The 18,868-nt window shown below is 41.1% G+C and overlaps 1 protein-coding gene across 1 annotated transcript in view; it reads left to right on the plus strand.

Moving 5' to 3' along the window:
* The first annotated feature begins 253 nt into the window (after positions 1–253).
* Positions 254–18,868, plus strand: part of smpdl3b (sphingomyelin phosphodiesterase acid like 3B) — a 47,959-nt gene continuing 29,344 nt past the window's right edge. The window contains exons 1-4 of the mRNA XM_039740368.1: positions 254–396; positions 4,061–4,160; positions 5,880–6,093; positions 14,667–14,764. Coding sequence (XP_039596302.1) covers positions 4,094–4,160; positions 5,880–6,093; positions 14,667–14,764 — 379 coding nt within the window. The 5' untranslated portion in view covers positions 254–396; positions 4,061–4,093. The remainder of the gene's footprint in view (positions 397–4,060; positions 4,161–5,879; positions 6,094–14,666; positions 14,765–18,868) is intronic.

Consider the following 18,868-nt stretch of genomic DNA (forward strand, 5'->3'; position numbering starts at 1 on the left):
AACTCAGTATTTTGAAAGAGGTTAAATGAATGCCAGTGGTAGAGAAGCTGCATTAACTGCAGAGGTTTTACACCATTGAGACTGCAGTGTTTGTGTGTCACAAGTAGAGCAGCTGGTTTGAATCAGAGCACCCCACCCATGCCAGCTGAGCTCTGCCTCCTTACCAAATTGGGATCAGTTTCATAAACCACAAAGGTTATTTTTGGAATAATACTTTCACAACTGCTGAATCAGACAGAAATTCAATCAGTTCTTCTTACTTAGATGAAGCCAACCACATAACCCAGCCGTTATTTTTCCTTCATCATAGATGCTTGGCTGCTACAGGAGTTTCCTTGATAAAGACAAGATCATCCTTGAATTCACCTGTAGAGGATGGATCTGGAAGGACAGACTGTAAGTGTGTTTGTTTCGCATTTTATGATTTGTTTACTGTTTGGTAGCTTTTCAGTTTTGACCTCCACTCGGCCGGCCAAAGAAATCTTATTGTTCTTTTCTGCTTTAATACAAAACTCTGTTCACATCATTCAGTAACCCTCAAACGCACCTCATTTCGCACTGCATCACTTCATATATTTTGCATAAAGGTTACAGTTCCAGTTGTGTGGTAGTAATGTAACGCAGTAAAGTGGCCAGAGACCACAGGTAGCTCAGGGCCTACATCATACACAAACTCGTCAGTTCCTGAAAGTTCCTGCAGCCTTGTATTTCTGGCAAATGACCTGTGATATACAAATCTTTGCAGTGCAAATTAAAATATTTGGTGGCACTTGGGCAGGAGAAAAGGCCATAACCACTATTTAAGGCTCTGAAGTTTTTAACTATGTGCTCCTTTACTTGATTATAGGACGACACACACATTACTAGTATTATAACCCAGTGTAACAGAGTAGATGTTTGTTTCACCTCTCACTGCCGACAGGATGGTCAGAATGTGGCTGTCTCTTACCATCAGAAGTCTAAGATGGGAGTGGTAAGTTAGGCCATGACTGCTACTAGTCAGTAGCTCCTGCCTCAATCAGTCAAACACACATAGATTTAACACTGGCACAGGGCAGGAGTTTACAAGAGAATCACAGGCCAGCTGGTGTGAAATGGAATAAAAAGAAAAATAAAGAGGAACCCATCAAAAGTGGCCAAAAACATGGAGCCAAATGTATAGAGGTCTGGTCACACACTCCTGCTCGGAAAAGCTCAGGCATTTGAACCCTTTTAGTGTTGAGCAGAAAGTCTTTAAATATCTCAAAGGCTTGGATAAAATTAAACTACCTGAATTAATTGGACAAAATAGCAAGCAACATACTCAAGGTTCATGGTGTTAATTAAAGTGGAGTGCATTTAAGACTGAATCGGGGAAGCACTTCTTTACACAAAGAGTCATTGGAATCTGGAAGAAATTAGTCCTGGAGTCAAAACAGAAACCTTGACACCTTGGATAAGATATGAGACTAACTTAGCTATACACTAGCCTAACTAGCTTGACAACCGAATGGCCACCTCTTACTTCTCATTCTTTTTATGTTCTCCCATCAAAATGCAATTGAGAATAAATGCATAATTTATAATAATCTGAATAACTGGGAATGCATACAGTCAATAAATTAATTCCTTTAGCATTTTATCCTCAGGACTTCTGCAGTCTGTTTCATTTCAGAAAAGAGGAATGAAAGTGAGAATGTAGAGAAAGAGCAAAGATGAGACAAGAGAACAAAACTAGGCATACGTACAGTGCTTTACTGACTTGGGAATGCCTTGATCATCATGTCATGTCCAGAATTAACATAATTATAATTTGACATTGAGTGCAATTATTTCTAACCACCAGACAGATAATTCTTATACCAGTTTCAAATAAGTGACTAGATAGATAGATATGAAAGGCACTATATGATAGATAGATAGATAGATAGATAGATAGATAGATAGATAGATAGATAGATAGATAGATAGATAGATAGATAGATAGATAGATGTGAAAGGCACTATATAATAGATATATAGGACCCTATACAACTAGTAGAAAGATTAAAAGATAGAAAGACAGGTAGGAAAGACATCATATGACAGACAGACAGACAGATAGATAGATAGATAGATAGATAGATAGATAGATAGATAGATAGATAGATAGATAGATAGATAGATAGATAGATAGATAGATAGATAGATAGATAGATAGATAGATAGATAGATGCAGATGAAAACAGAAGATTCTGCATCACTCAGTGGCGACAAAAACTTCATAACAAATTGGACTGCTATACACTTCTAAGCAGGACAGCACTTTGGTACCATACCACGTCACAATAACAGACCCCAAGGACAAATAGTTGATGTTGCAATACAGACCTAGTGACCATAGAGTGGCTATTGAAACTGATCATCATCATCAAACACGGAGATCCAGAAAGGATAGAGAATATGAGCAAACATCATTTTGTACTTCAGTACCCCAAATACAATGCAGTCTAGGGACTCCAGCATCACCAAACCATCAGAAACAGTCTCAGAGTTCCTAGCACTGGACAACAACAACAACAACAGAAAAGGAAATTCTTCAGGGAGGGTAGACTCAGAAAGCAGAGGGAGCAGCCAGGTACGTTTTGTCGAAGAGGAGATGGGCACCCTTAGCTCAAAGAAGGCACTCGGAGTCTCAGGATAGGCAGCAGAATCAATCTTTATTATGCAATGCATATACAGACTCAGGTCAGGTGAACTGATCAGCTATCGATAGGGCATTCTTAATTTTATTAGAGTTCTTATCAAGAGCTTACCTCTCTTAGCTCATGTGTCACCCTCATCTGACTCCCAGCACTCCATTGCCTTGCTCCTGCCTCTAATTTCCTCCACCAATATTTCCCAGCCTAATGAGTGTAGCATTCTGTTCTATCCATCATGCCCACTTGACAGGCCTTTTTGTGATTTAACCCTTACTTCCCTAACATGCACTAAGATATAATGCTTATTTTCATATATACTCAAGATTCTCTTTGAATATATGCAAATCATCAGCTTTCAGAATATACTTTTCTATAGTTTCTGCCTACAATAGACTGAAAGAAAGAACCAAAATTTGCCCAAAATAACATGGATATGAATGGTTGTATTTAAGTTTTCATATATTACTGTTTAGGGATTCTAGTGAATATGTATATATTATCGCTTTCTTTAAATGTCATTATTATATTATTGTTCTCCTCTGCCTATTTCTTTATATTTATATCCTCATGTTTGCTATCGCTGAAACTGTTTTTCCTCTGGCAAAATATGCTGATTCTTGTAATACCAATAAAGATACTCTGAGTCTTTGAGTCTAGATGGATATCTTAGGGTGAATAACCAACCAGCTTTGTCAGCTAGTGCCGTTATTGGCCACATAGAAGAATGCATTCAGTATGCATGACTATATTTGGCTTGTAACCTGTTGCTTCTAGGTTATGACAGATGTGTTCTGAGATTTTTCAGGCTAGGAAGACAGACATTCTTAGGTAAGGTTGTTATACTCATTAATGAGAGAAAAGTGTTTCACTGTACTCTGTTACATGACAATAATAACCCAATAAATCTGTAGATAGATCACATTTTCTTCCACATTGTGCGCAAATCTCCTTTCACTGTTTCTTCTCCACATCTTTACATTGCACTTGCCTTAAATCCAGATCTGTCATGTGTAATAATGTTTATCTGTGTACTGATTATATTGTGTTTATCTCATATCATATAAAGTGATATTTCCTCAAAGCTGATAGTGTCTGTCCTTTGGAATGTTCGCTCATAATGCACTGAAAGTTCGGAGTGCAAAAACCTGTGGAGCTCCTTATCTACACGTGACATTGCCAGTTGCTTTAAAATTGTTTAAATATTAATCAAACAGCATCACACCTTACAGTATATTTGCATGGTATATGTGAAAAAAATATTGCTAAATGGTTCCATGACTAGCCAGTTACTTATTGCCTTAATGCACTAGGATGGTGCCATATTCATTAAAGCTATCTTATCTGCTGCAAAGTTTTAACGCTGAGTTGGACACCGATCATCTTTTCTTTCATTTTCTAAGGGACAAGCATGAAAGGAGGACTGCTTTAAAGTCATGTCTGGCAGATTGACGATCCTCTTGCTTCTTTTGAATTGCAGCCATGGCGCCCTTGCTTTATCAGGTAAGTCTCCTACTGTTATATAGCAGGTCTTCAAACAAAAAATAAATGGTAGCTTGGTACCACTTAATCCATAGAATAACAGGTAGAATCGCCTCTTTGTGGAAATCACCATATCAGGACTGAGTAAACATCTGCCTGTTACCTATAGCTGTCACATTAGGCTTTGACTTCCCTGATAGGATGGAAAATTTAGAGAAATGAAGGTCTGGACCTTTAAACTTTATTGTCACTCTTGTCAGTGATGGAATGATAGTTTTTGAACACTGGCTGGCTGTGACTTGCTATGATGTGTCTTGTCAATTTGTTGTTCTTAGCTGAACTAGCCTCATGATGCATTGTTTAAAAAACACTTAAATCCTACAGAGCATCAGCAAACACAATGTTCAGTTTTATGTTTATTATTTTCTGCTATCCAAGAGACGGGCTTCCGGTACTGGTTCAGAATTATTCCCGAAAATTAGATTCAATCTAAAATAATATCCAGTATGCATGGATATTCAGGATCTGGTCTAAGGAGCCTTGGAGGGGATTCTGAAAAGCAGCAGCACAAGTCAAGAGACCAAAGATTGGCCATGGACTGCCACTGAGGTGATGCTCAGGACACCTGATATGTTGTTGCATCTGCCGGCAATCTGTATAGAAGCTGAGAGTTCATTTAGAGAGAAGTCATCAATGCCTGCTCATCCATTGCAGCTGCACTTTGCTTGCATTTTAGGATCTGCATTTCTTGTTTTAAGTGGTTTTTAGAACAAGCAAACGGCTCCAATCCACAGCTTTTTGTTTTCCTACAAGTTTTTGTCCTTCCATTTATTTTTATGACTCATGGTTTCATTCCATGAATGGTTATGAAGAACATTAAGGGCATTTGGTTTGAAAGCTAGCATTCATTAAAGCTCTATAAATGGTTCAGAGTTGAATTTAAAACTGCAATGTCTTTCTCCATGCAATGTGCATAAACATTTAAAGAGACAAATAAGATGTTGGGTTATATTATAAAAACTGTTCAATATAAACCAAAGGATGCAATGCTCTAGTGAGACTGGGTCTATGCCAAGTGTGAACTTCAGGTCACCATAAAATAAAAAAAGTCACAGCAGCTCTATAAGGTGAACAACCACATGCATCCCCATAATAAAGGCCAAGTCCTCCTAAGACTAAGACATCTTTAGTTCCCAGGAAAAAGGCTGAATGGGGACCTAATCCAGATCTTCAATATTCTCAAAGATACCTAATGGGGAAATTAAGATGAAGCACATTTAAGACATAATTCAGGATGTATAGGGTGGTCCGGATCTAATTATGTAATTTTCATTATGTTATAACTTATTAAGTTTATTACATAGAAAATCATCTGAAGAATCCCGGACCACCGAGAAGAATCGTCTTCGCGCCGAACTGGAATTATCCCCGCATAAGTCAAAGTTATCCAGACGATCAGGATCTGCATAATTTGATCTGGACCACCCTGTACTTATCCATACAGAGAGTCACTGGAAGCAATAACTACCACATCATGTAGTGCGACTGTAAACCTTGACAACTTCTCAAAAGAATCTGCATAAGATATTGGGACCATTTAGCTATGTTCTAACCAAATGAACCTCATAGAGTAAGAAAAGTGTTTCTTTCATAATGGGTGTCTTAAAGGGCAAACAATGAACTTGAGCTTGTGAACTTATATACTTCATGAAGGGCTATAAAGCATCTATCTCATTTTAGGCTACTTCTGGCACATAAGTGACCTGCATCTGGAACCAGAATACAAGCTTTCAAATGATCTGTACACCGTCTGCCCCTCCAGTGGTCCGAACCCAGCACTCAGCGCTGGTCCTTTTGGTGATTACCATTGTGACTCTCCTTGGGCCCTGATTGAGTCCTCCATTAAAGCTATGAAACAATTTTTTCCAACTCCAGACTTCATCTTCTGGACTGGGTATGTAGCATGGAGGGTAAAGAGTGCAACCTCATCCACAGTGTACATGATTTTGGATCACTGGGGAAGAACCACTTTTTATTTTAAGGTTGTCAATTTAACCCTGCTTGTTTTGTTTTAAGGAACTCAGAATTGTTTGTTATTGAGGCAGATGGTTAGCCCAACATTCTGGTCACTGTCTGTGTGGAGTTTTCATGTGCTCCCCATCCTTGCATAGGCTTTTTTCAACGTATTGCAGTTTTACTCAAAGATGTGCACCTTAGCGTAACTGATAAGTGAAAATGTCTCCTCTGTTGGTGTGTGCATAAGTATGTCTTGTGATGGGCATTCACTTAATGAATGGTTGGTTCCTTTTTGTTAATCTTTTGGTGGTTACTAATTATTTTGCAATTTTCTACTATTTTTCTATTATAAGTGTTAGTTTAAGAAGTTATCTGCCCTGTCTCCTTTATGTGGAGCCCAGGGAGATGCGTCATTAGGGCCACCTAATAGAACAGCTGAGGAACTACACTCAAATCACAGTACAGAAACCGCTTTGGCTAAAGTAGTTATTGGTTTACAACTGTTGGGAATTTTATTGTAAATAATGTGGCTAGGAGATTAAAAGAGCTAAACAAAGGGAGAAACAAGCTCAGATTGAAGGATATACAGAGGTTAAATAATAACCAATAAAGATAATAATATCTGCAAACCAAGTCGTTTTTGAGGCAAAGAAAAAATCAAAGTCAAAATTCTGAGCAGAATTCTGCAACCAAAGTGTTTTGTCATTGTATTATTAATATGTAGCCTTTGTCAGAATGCCTCAAATCTCACAGACTTAACACTGTTTATAAGGTATTGTACCATATGACTTCTCCCCACCTTCCCTTCTACATCTATAACCTCAGGCAATTAGGTGTAGTAAAAGACAAGCAGGAGTTAACTTACAATTTAAATAATGTATTATTGATAATATTCATAAATAATAACAATATGCAAAGTACATTTGAATATTGGCAGCCATACAACCTGATAAATGGTGATGTGTAGTTTCAGGTGGCACACAAACTTGTTAGTTACTTAAAATGTCTCTAGTTAAGGCATCATTGGTGGTCATTTTTCTTCAGAACAGGCCGCATGCCTTTTTCAATATTTCTGCTGAGTTGTGTTCTTCAGTGTGTTGTCCTTTTCATTTCATGGTGTGTGATGGTCTTTCATCAGTTTGGTAGGAGAGAAAGAGAGAGTAAGGTAAAGCATGCAAATTTATAGGTTTTCTGTCCAACCCCTAGAGCCAATAGGGCGTTGTGGTACTTAAAGGCTTTTGATACAAGACAGTTCCAAACAGTTCCAAACTCACATCAATGAGGGACAGAAAACATTCACACCTGCCCTCCAAACCACATGTTAAGGTAAAGCTTGGCAATTAGGCAGCCTGGCTTTCCTGTGGGGTTGACTGAGAGACTTTAGCAGAGAAATATTAGCCAAACTTGTTTGAGGCACTTCCCCCCAACCCAGTCGTAAAATTACAAAGGGGTTCTTAAACCATTGCTGTTATTATCTATAATGTAACACTAATATTATATTGCTTTGTCTAAGTTACAAATAAAGACATACAAAATATTTATCAACTTGTATGCAAAATTTCACATCACAACACAAAGTAACAAAGAAAAAATGCCTAACCAAAAGTAACCTTGAGCACGCACAGAAAAAATATTGTTATGACTGCAAAGCACCTACAACAGCAACATTTATTTCTAGAGCACATTTTCATACAAATAATGTAGCTCAGAGTGCTTTACATGACGAAGAAAGAGAAAAAAAGACAAAGTAAGAATTAAAATCAGAGAACACTAATTAACACAGAATCAAAGTAAGGTCCGATGGCCAGGGAGGACAGAAGAAACAAAAAAAAAAAAACAGACGGCTGGAGAGAAAAAATAAAATCTGCAGGGGTTCCAAAGCCACGAGACCACCCAGCCCCCTCTAGGCATTCTACCTAACATACAGTAAATGATCAGTCCTCATTGTATTCAGGGTTCTCATGGAAGGACTTGATGATGACGGTCATGTGGACCTCTGGCCTTCAATCCATCAATGTAGGGACATCACGGTGCTTTGATCAGGTGGTGGTGCCACAGGTTGCCACCACAAAAAAAAAACGGAAAAAGAACAGAAGAGAGAGTAGGGATTAGTACAGATTTTGGAGCCACCATGAATAGTAATGAGAATTAATTGAAATTGTACAGCATCAGGATTAAATTCGATAGATAGATAGATAGATAGATAGATAGATAGATAGATAGATAGATAGATAGATAGATAGATAGATAGATAGATAGATAGATAGATAGATAGATAGATAGATAGATAGATAGATACTTTATTAATCCCAAGGGGAAATTCACATAATCCAGCAGCAGTATACTGATACAAAGAAACAATATTAAATTAAATAGTAAAATGAAGTTATGAGAAAGCCACGTTAAACTAATGTGTTTTCAGCAGTGTTTTAAAATGCTCCACTGTAGCAGCCTAGCAAATTCCTATTGGCAGGCTATTCCAGATTTTAGGTGCATAACAGCAGAAAGCCGCCTCACCACTTCTTTTAAGTTTAGCTCTTGGAATTCTAAGCAGACACTTATTTGAAGATCTAAGGTTAGTCTAATATTTGAGAGTGACCATGAGAGGAGATTACAAAATCAGGCAATGAGTCAAACCAAAACAAAAGACTAACTCAGAGTCAAGAAGCAATAGCAAAGAGATTCAACATACACAAAGAATTTTCTGTATCACAATTCAAAAAGGGTTTTATCTGCAGTTCCAGTAGAGCAAGCTCACCCTGAAAGACCTTTTACTGTATGTCATCACAAGGATCATAAACTTCAAGGACATGCCCATGACAACTAGGGTGCCCTAACGACGGGGACTCAGAATTACGTTGAATGTACATGACCATAAATAAAGTTCAAAATGGCCCCAAAATAACAAGCAATTCCAAACATCAAAAATATATATCTGAAAAAATACCAGAAGTACGAATACCCCAAATAGAATTTTTTTTGAAAAGCCCAAAACTGGATATATGCTGATAGTGATGTCACACATCACAAGGTCAGGGTCACATGAGCAAAAACAGTCAATCAAGCCACAAAAAAGATGGCTGCTAAAATAAAATATGACCTCAGTAAAATGGCGACAACATGATGACTCCATCATAACCACAAAAAACAAAACTCAAAACAATGCATGAAACTGATAAAAAGAACATGAAAATAAAAAGATTCGCAAAAAACAGCTTACTGCTGATGGAACTTATGCTATTATAAAGTATTTGTTTATTGTTTTTATCCTTTATTATTAGGAACCTGTATGACTGGGAGTTTCCATCTGTGTTTTTGAGACATGGAGTCTATTTTTACACTAATTGCTTGCTACAATGTTCAGTTTAGGATTTTGTAATTTATTTTAGACCAGTGTTTCTCAACCTTTAAGTATTTGCGACCCGAGTTTTCATAACAGTTTTAATCGCCCCCCCTAACATTTTTTTGAAATGTAGATGCATATTTTATTATACCTACTTAACTTTTATAGACATTTATCTAACTCTATATTTATTGTTCTAGTATCAGAATGTAGTTAATTTGTTTTGGTTTCAACAGATGTTTATTTCATATTTTTGATTCTTGTTTTCTTTTTTTCACATCTTTATGCCCCTCTTTTCGTTACTTCACGCCCCCCTAGGGGGGCCCGTCCCACAGATTGAGAACCACTGTTTTCGTTTCCGATGCCATTTTGCTTGTGACGGGCTACATTGTTACCATGTAACCACTGGTAGAACAGAGGCATTAGGGATGTAAGTCAGGAGGGTCGTGACCCTGAAGTTAACAACATCCATCCACTGAATCCGAACACAGGGTCACGGGGGTCTGCTGGAGCCAATCCCAGCCAACAAAGGGCACAAGGCAGGAACCAATCCTGGGCAGGGTGCCAACCCACCGCAGGACACACACAAACACATTAGGGCCAATTTAGAATCGCCAATCCACCTAACCTGCATGTCTCTGGATTGTGGGAGGAAACCGGAGCGCCCGGAGGAAACCCATGCAGACACGGGGAGAACATGCAAACTCCACGCAGGGAGGACCCGGGAAGCTACCACTGCGCCACCATGCCGCCAGTTAACAACATGATGGATTCAAATATCATCCTCAGATGCATTTCTCTGCTTGTGTTTGCCAAAAAAAAACTCATTGGTGCTTCATACTGTAAAGATTTTGCCATTTTGATCTTGAAATATTCCACCTTTTGCCATACCTTTTTGACTTCTCGATTTGGCTTTGTTAAAGCATCTCATGATATCCCGGGTTATGACTTTTGTTTTTTTTTTTTGACTACATCTGTCTCTAGATGTGTCTCACTATTCTCTCTGCTGTCTTGTATGCATAACAAACACATTGGTTGTTGTTTTATTACATCGGAGTGTTAGAAACCATAGATCAGTGCATTTTCATTTAGTGGTCTTTCTGATATTGCCTGGTTTTGTGTGCCACAGGGACCAAGTCTTGGAGCGCTGCTATCCTCAGTCTGCTCTACATGCTCAAATTATTTTGAAACCCAACGTGAACTACCATAGCTATGCAGAAGACACGCAGCTTTACTTATGTGTAGCGGTAAATGACCCTGATGCTGTATGCCCTCTGGTATCGTGCTAGCATTACAGAATAGATGAGTATTAATTGGAAATGTTAGTGATTGGCATCAATTCAAAAATAAGGGTATAAGTGTTTCCTGAAGAGGCATTAGCTCTCTTGGAAATGTGTTCTTTTGAAATTGTGGCATATTAAATAATTAAACAATATTGTAACAACCGGTGGTTGAGTATTGAAGTTCTCGGAGCTGAACTCCACTGTGCACTTACCCCAAGCTGGTCGGCCAGCGGAATGCCAGTGCCATGCACGCAGCTGTACCCAGCTCATTAAGCAAGCGAACACTCGTGTCCCATACACCGCACGACCCCGAGTGTCTCCGTACATAATTGCATAGATGGAATCTAGCAACACACAGCTCTGTCCTTTTGTATCTCTTTATTAGAGCAGATAGTCAGAAACAAAGCTCAACATATTGCAAGGCCATTGCCAAGGTCATTCAGAAAGACATCCTTCTCCATGATGGTAACTGTTACACTTACCACTCCTGGGCTGCAAACGACCCAAGCCCACCCAAGCAACTGCAACACAAACACATATAACATTTATAGTACAACAGGAAATCAATTGCCTTGCTTGCCCAGTACAAACAGTAACGTTACAGAAATACCCACAATGCACCATGCCACCAGCGCTGACTGCCGGGTCATTACAATATCATAATATACCAGAAACGGCGATATCCCTCCCATCGTGATTACAGCGGTACAAGAATCACATGAGAAAAAATAACTTTTCGCTTACATTTACTGACGGTTATCGCGGTTACAGACGGGGAGGCGCATGGACAGACTTAATCCAGGTGGGAAATCTGGATCAACACAGTCAGCCATTTTCTCGTCTCCACGCTGGGAGGGTTTTGTTCGAACTTTGTCGACACCGCCTCCAATGGTCTGGCTGCTGTCCAAGCCTTTATAATGTCTTGCTTCACTTGCTGGTCTTCTCTGTCTCCAAACTAGGGCTGAATTCCTCCTCCGCAAAATACAGAAATATCATAGTGCTTACGTACCAATTCTCATTCCCCCAATAAGGAAAAAAGATTTGTACTGACAGAGGACAGAAATACCCTATTCTGTGTTTAAGCTGACTACACAAGCCTCCAGTTGTCTTTGGCTATCTAATCCAATGCTTGGCTAGCAATTCTAACTGCTGCGCCCCTGTGTGCCAAATTTAACATGCACGTGTGAATACAACTCATAACAGTATTGTCCAGATATAGTGACATAAAGAAAAATGTAGTATAACAATAAGAAACAGATTTAGAACCTTGGGCTTTACAAATTAAACCAGAAGTAAAGAATTTAGACATTATTACAGACTTAGCCTAAATTTAAATCACATGTTAAGCATTGTGATAGATTAAGGGCTCTCGCTCCCTTGAACCCTCAGATACCACGTCAGACACCAGATAAAAAGTCCAATAATTATTTATTATAATAAGAATGTGCACAAAGCACCCTCCACTTCCAAATACTCAATAAACAATATGATAATCCAATCCTCCACTCCCAGACGCTTAGCCACCCTGCCTCCCAACTCAGCTCATTTTTCGGGGAATTCCCACAGTCCTTTATAGTTCTCGACCCGGAAGTGCTTCTGAGCCCTCAGTCCATGTGATTATCCAGCACTTCCGGGTCAGGTAAAAACTTCTCTTTTTCTTCAGCCCAGAAGTATATCATTTCTTCCGTTCCCGTGACTTGGAAATACTTCCGGGCTATATGGGAAATATAAATCCCTGGGCCTCTCTGCAGCGACTCCTGGCGGCCCCCTTGGTATCCAGCAGGGCTGTACATTATCATTCCACAGTCTATAATTCCCTGCCGGCATTTGGGGCTCCTCTATTCTGCAAGGAGGGCTCCATCTGGCGGCCTGGGGGTATTGGCCGGGATGAATGGCCGGCCATATCTCACGGCATATTATTAAAATCCATCCATTTACTAACCCGCTGAATCCGAATACAGGGTCACGGGGGTCTACTGGAGCCAATCCCAGCCAACACAGGGCACAAGACAGGAACCAATCCTGGGCAGGGTGCCAACCCACCGCAGGACACACACAAACCAAGCACACACTAGGGCCAATTTAGAATCGCCAATCTACCTAAACTGCATGTCTTTGGATTGTGGGAGGAAACCGGAGCGCCCGGAGGAAACCCACGCAGACACGGGGAGAACATGCAAACTCCACGCAGGGAGGACCCGGGAGGTGAACCTGGGTCTCCTAACTGCGAGGCAGCAGCACTACCACTGCGCCACCGCCACCCCTATTATTAAAATGGCATTCTTTAACTTAAGAAACACTATAAGAGTTAGATGTCTTATTAGATGCTGAAAGATTAATATACACTTTTGTTTTTTAGCCCACTAGAATGCGGTAAGGTACCCCTATGAAAACTACTCAAGAAAAACATGAATCGACAGCAACTAGTTCAAGGCGTAACAACAAGAATTTTAACCAGAAAAAGATCATCTGCGCATATTACATCAGTCCTAGTATTGTTTCTCTTTTTGTCTGTGTCTTTCAGAGATTTTAACGTGCTCTTGCTTTTTTTGTATATATTGGAGTGTCTGTATCACCACATTCTTACATCATAATCTTAGATCCTGCAACACTGGTATGCTGCACAATCCCATAGCCAAGCATACAAGAACTGGAGAGGTGGCCTTTTGCAACAAACATTGAATGCTTCACCAAAGAGATAAACAATGGTAATGCTATGGAATTAAAAAATGTAAAAAAAGCTCCCAAAAACCTATTTGTTTATCCTTCCTTAATGTCACCAGTAGTAGATCTTATATAAGGAGGAGGAGGTTAGGAGCACGCGCTGATACAGTGCATTGCCGGACCCACCACTTGACAAACCAACTCAGGACCCCAGGTTAGGACCCGCCATGCAACGGGTGACACCTCAGCACCACACTAGTTTAGATGGAATGGAACCAGTGTGAGGTTTTTTTATGGTGGGCACAGCAATATTCCATTCTTAGATAGCACATTTCACCATCAATCAGTACTGTTCTCAGTTTTCTGTTTCTGCGACGTCATCCTGTGCTGCTGCCTGGATGCTCTTACCTGTAGATGGGACCAGTTACGTCAAGTCTTGTTGTGTGATGCATCATACTAATAGTGACTTTTTCACATTTATGTTTTGTAGAATACACAGTTGGCCAGTTATTTAGCCTCAGAGCCCATTGGGTGTTCTTTTCTGGACAATATCCCTGGAGTTTGTGTTTTCCACTCCTCCTTTGCTATTTGACCATAGCATTGTGACTACCAATTAAAGACTTAAGAACTGAATATCATTAACAGTAATTTATGTTGAGTTCTGTTAGAAAGCTTTGCATATTTATTTTACCCTCCATCCATCCATTATCCAACCCTCTATATCCTAAACTACAGGGTCACAGGGGTCTGCTGGAGCCAATCCCAGCCAACACAGGGCGCAAGGCAGGAAACAAACCCCGGGCAGGGCGCCAGCCCACTGCAGGGCACACACACCCACACACCAAGCACACACTAGGGACAATTTAGAATTGCCAATGCACCTAACCTGCATGTCATTGGACTGTGAGAGGAAACCGGAGTACCCGGAGGAAACCCACGCAGACACAGGGAGTATTTATTTTACTGTTTTATTTATTTGTATTGTTTATTTATTTATTTCCTTTGTAATTGTAATTTTTTTTTTAACTTGTACAGCACTTTTGGTATGGAAATGTGCTACAGAAATAGATGTTGTTCTTAAATAAATGGATTAGGGGATGGATGGATGGATAGATGAATTATAATTGATTGTTAGCCATTATAACACATGTTTCCTATTTTTCTAATGCACATTATTCTAAATTGTATAAATGTGATTTAACTTTATTTTTTGCCTCCTAGGGATGACACCCCACATGTGGCAGATAGCCAGCTGGGATCTGAAAAAGTTTTCACTATCATACAAAACCTGACCACCATAATCAATAAAACTTTTCCAGGTATCTGATGATGTTTTCTTACACGCTACAAGCCTACACAATGGAAAGTATGATTTCCCCAAGACGTGTGTGACTGATGTCTGCTTGCTCTACTGCTCTTTGTAGTTACTCAACCCAGATTTGTTGAAAATTGTTCATTTTTGTTGATAGTAAAAAAAAAATCACTCAGATCGTCTTGGGGTCATATCAAACAGCACCATTCTGATCGCTGTTAGATCTGCATTATCCAATAGCGGGTAGGAGGATATGCCACCAGCATCAGGGGCAAGGCAAGGACCATCTTTGTAGAGGAGGCCAGTCAATCAGTGCACATGTATTCCTGCTGGGTCATAGCACTCTTATATTAGTCTGGCCTGTATGTCTTTAGGAAGTGGGAGAATACACAGAGGAAAAGCCAGGCAGATGTGCAGAGAACGTGCAAACTCTGTTGGGATTCAAAGAACTCAAGAGATATGCAAGTGTGATCCCCTGGGTTGCCTTCAGTCTGGACATCTTCTGTTTCCCAAGACAGAGCTAGTCCTGTACCGAGATAGACAAGTGCAATTTGAACACAAACAACATGATTGGTACAAACTGCTCTGTGGAGTTTATTCTCAGTAATCCATGATAAAAACAGTGCCGCTTTGGAGGTTATAATCCCAAAATAAGTAAGGCCAATAAACAGGCTGAATAGGTTAAAATTCAAGAAGCACTAACCAGTATACCATCCATACTTGTAATCTGATCCATCTTATTCAGATCATAATACATAACTCAAACCCACTGCAATTCAATTTTCATGGAGGAACCTATCCAGGCAGGATCTGAGATAATCAGGGAAACAACCCTGAACAGGGCTCCAGTTGATTGCAGGGCCCACTCATACTGTGAGCACCTAACCTTCATGTCTTTGGGTCACAGGCAGCAACCAGGCCTAGGATTTGAACCCAGGAAATTGTAGCCTTGATGCAGCATCGCAAATAATCATAAGGGCACAATGAAATTCAGCAGTGCAGCAATTGAATTCGAATCACCCCACAGAGGTGGCCAAAGCCAGTTGCTCAGCAGGTTAACCTTTTTGTTAATTGGAAATGATTTTTAGTCATATACCTTAGCATGATTGTCAGCTTCATTGTGGAATGCCTTACAAGTATGAAAACTGGTGCAAAACCAGGTGAAATAGTCCAGGCTGCTAGGAATAGGGTCTACTGATCTAATGTCAGTTGTGGTCCCCGGCCGGGACGCCCAGGAGGACATGAGGAGGGCTTGTGCCTCCTCCAGACCGTGAGGGGGCGTCCGTCCTGGTTCTGTTGGGAGCCACGGGTCGAGGGCATGGAAGCCCTACCCTGTAGGGGCCCGTGGCCACCGCCAGGCGGCGCCCCGATGCCGGTTTATCCCGTGTGGTCTTTGGCCGGGGATGTAGCCCAGCCGGGACGCCTTGGAGGACCAGAGGAGGGCGTGTGCCTCCTCCAGACCGAGTGGGGGCGTCCGTCCTGGTTATGCAGGGGGCCTCGGGTAGGGGGCTTTGAAGTCCAGCCCTGTAGGGACCCGTGGCCACCGCCAGGCGGCGCCCCAGTGCCTGTTTATCCCGAGAGCCCGGCACTTCCGCCACACCAGGAAGTGCCGGGGGGAAGACGACCGGGGAGACACGGACGGCTTCCGAGTGCGCAGCCGGCACTTCCGCCACACAGGGGTGTGGCCACCGCTAAGTGCCGGGGAGCAGCTGGAACCCGTCCGGGTTCCCATAAAAGGGGCCGCCTCCCTCCAGTCGGTGGTGGAAGTCGGGAGGCAGAAAGACTGAACTGGAGAGAGAGGACGGGAGGCGGCCAGGAAGGCACAAAGACTGTGGGCCCTGGACTTTGGGGAAATCGGTGCAAGAGGCACTGGGGTTTGTGAGTGTGCACTGGACTTTTATATTTGTATATAGTGTAAATAAACAGTGTGTTGGGTGCAAAAATGTTGTCCGTCTGTCTGTGCCGGGGCCAGCGTTCACACAGTATATATCAGTGCTCGAACGTCCAAGGGGGACACCGCTCTTTTAAGAAATTGGACCTAAACAGAGCGTGTCAGCAGTTATGTGTATCCGCTTCAGTCACTGTGTCGGCTAAACCCTATGGAGAGAAAATATTTTTCAATGGTAGCAGATGTCCCAGTAGAGTTGTTGCAGGCCGGACTTACTCACAATAACTTAACAACCTAAATTAAAGATGCATTTCTAATCACATTTATAAATAAACCCGAGCTGCAGGTGTTTTAGGAAGTAATTCAGTCATTTTCTAAGTCTGCTGTAGTCCAAATTTTATTGTATTATCTCACAGCCAGGGTTTATTCCCTGGCTTAAGTTTATTTTTCTTTTTTATTAGTGGTTTTGAAATCTTATTTTTCATTTGTTTTTTGTTTGTATGTCATTTTTCTTAATCTTGCTATATTTATTTAGTATTTATGTATTGTGCAGTTAAGTTTCAGTCTATTCCTTGTGTTTTGTGGGTGGTGCCCCAAGAGGCGTGGCCACCCAATACTGCTGGGACCGCCCTCTATCTTTATATTCTGGTCCTAGCAGGGCGTCGCTCAGAATTGAGGGGACAGCATTGAGTGAGTACTGTTCCCCTTTTACAGTACTGGTTTGTGGATTCGTTTGCTTGCTTTGTTTGATTGCCGTGTGCTGCTGTTTCAGACGTACACATGTTCGGATTATTTTGTACTTTCTCCCTCTTTTGGTCATTTTTTTGTGCTCCTTTTGTTTATACAAATAAATTCTTCATTTAAAATGTTTCTTTGTCGGTGTTGGTGTTGTCATTCAACCCAGAGGCTTCATGGATAGTCTCCTTAGTGCCATGTCTACCCCAGGAAAAATTAGACAAAAAGTTGAATGTTTTTCAACAAGAAAAAAATGTTATGTGTGTTAAATAACAGAAACATACAGAAACATGTAAATATCAGAACAGCAACATACAGTAGAAAGGGTATGTTAGCACATGTTGTTTGTGCGACATGTTTTGAGACAATCCCCAATCAAAGCTCGATGTTGCAATTGAGACTGTAGAAGTGTGTATCATTGCCCACTTTTCTTATAAGATTTTTTCTGTTGCTTGTGCATGAAAGTACAGTAGAATGTCAGTTCCTGACCTACACACTCAAAGCGTCCGTTATGCTTTTTCTGCTACCACAGCACAAGGCTTAGTGACCTCTATATTTCCCCTGAAATGAATATTGAGAGTTGCCATGTTGTGAACAGTGCTTATAGGGCTAACATCTTCCTTGTCCTTGCACTTGATCACAATTATTATGCCTTTTTCTCATGCAGCTACTGTCGCACCATGCTGAAGCTTCACCCGACTGAGTTCACTTAGCATATCATGGCGGTTCACTCATACAGTACTGCCGTATTCAGGGGCGGTCCTAGCCTGTTTGGTGCCCTGGGCGAACATCCCACCCATGCCCCCCCAGGTGCCAAAAGGCACAGGAGGATTTATTTTATGTTTGCTGTACTCTACTCTATGCTGCTCACACAAGGAGCGCCCATCTAACGATTTCTGAGATTTCGCACAACCCAGGAAAAATTAATTGTGACATAATGGGCTTGGATTGACAATATTATGAATGAAATGTGCTTTATTTGGAGGCACCCCACCCCCTCCCCTTTTGACAGGTTGTGTGTGAGACTTCAGCACAGCAGCAGCAGCAAGCAGGCGCACCGAGGGCCCTCGCGCTCACTTCCCAGATATAATATTATAAATTATAAGTATATATCATAATGTCTGGTGCTTTTGTGTTTGTTTGCTTGTTTTTATTTTGTTTTATTTTGCGAGATGGTTATTAGATGCCGCGCCAGGCAGCCAGAGAATCCCCCGCCACCCCGCCCCTCTCCTCTCCTCCCTGTGCGGCAAGCAGCAAGCAGCAGGCGCATCTCGCAAATGGAGGGCGCCCCTATTCCCCGCAAATGGGTGATAGAAAACTGATCGGTGCCCATGCAATCCCAAAAATGCGCTGGCATGATGTCAGGGCAGCATGGGCGCACGCAAAAAAAAAAATTTTTTTTTGTGATGCCCAAGATGCCGCCTCCACCACGATGCCGCCCTAGGCAACAGCCCATGTCGTCCATATCAAAAACTGCCACTGGCCGTA

Source organism: Polypterus senegalus, chromosome 17 (assembly GCF_016835505.1).
Source record: "Polypterus senegalus isolate Bchr_013 chromosome 17, ASM1683550v1, whole genome shotgun sequence".
Lineage (NCBI taxonomy): Eukaryota > Metazoa > Chordata > Cladistia > Polypteriformes > Polypteridae > Polypterus > Polypterus senegalus.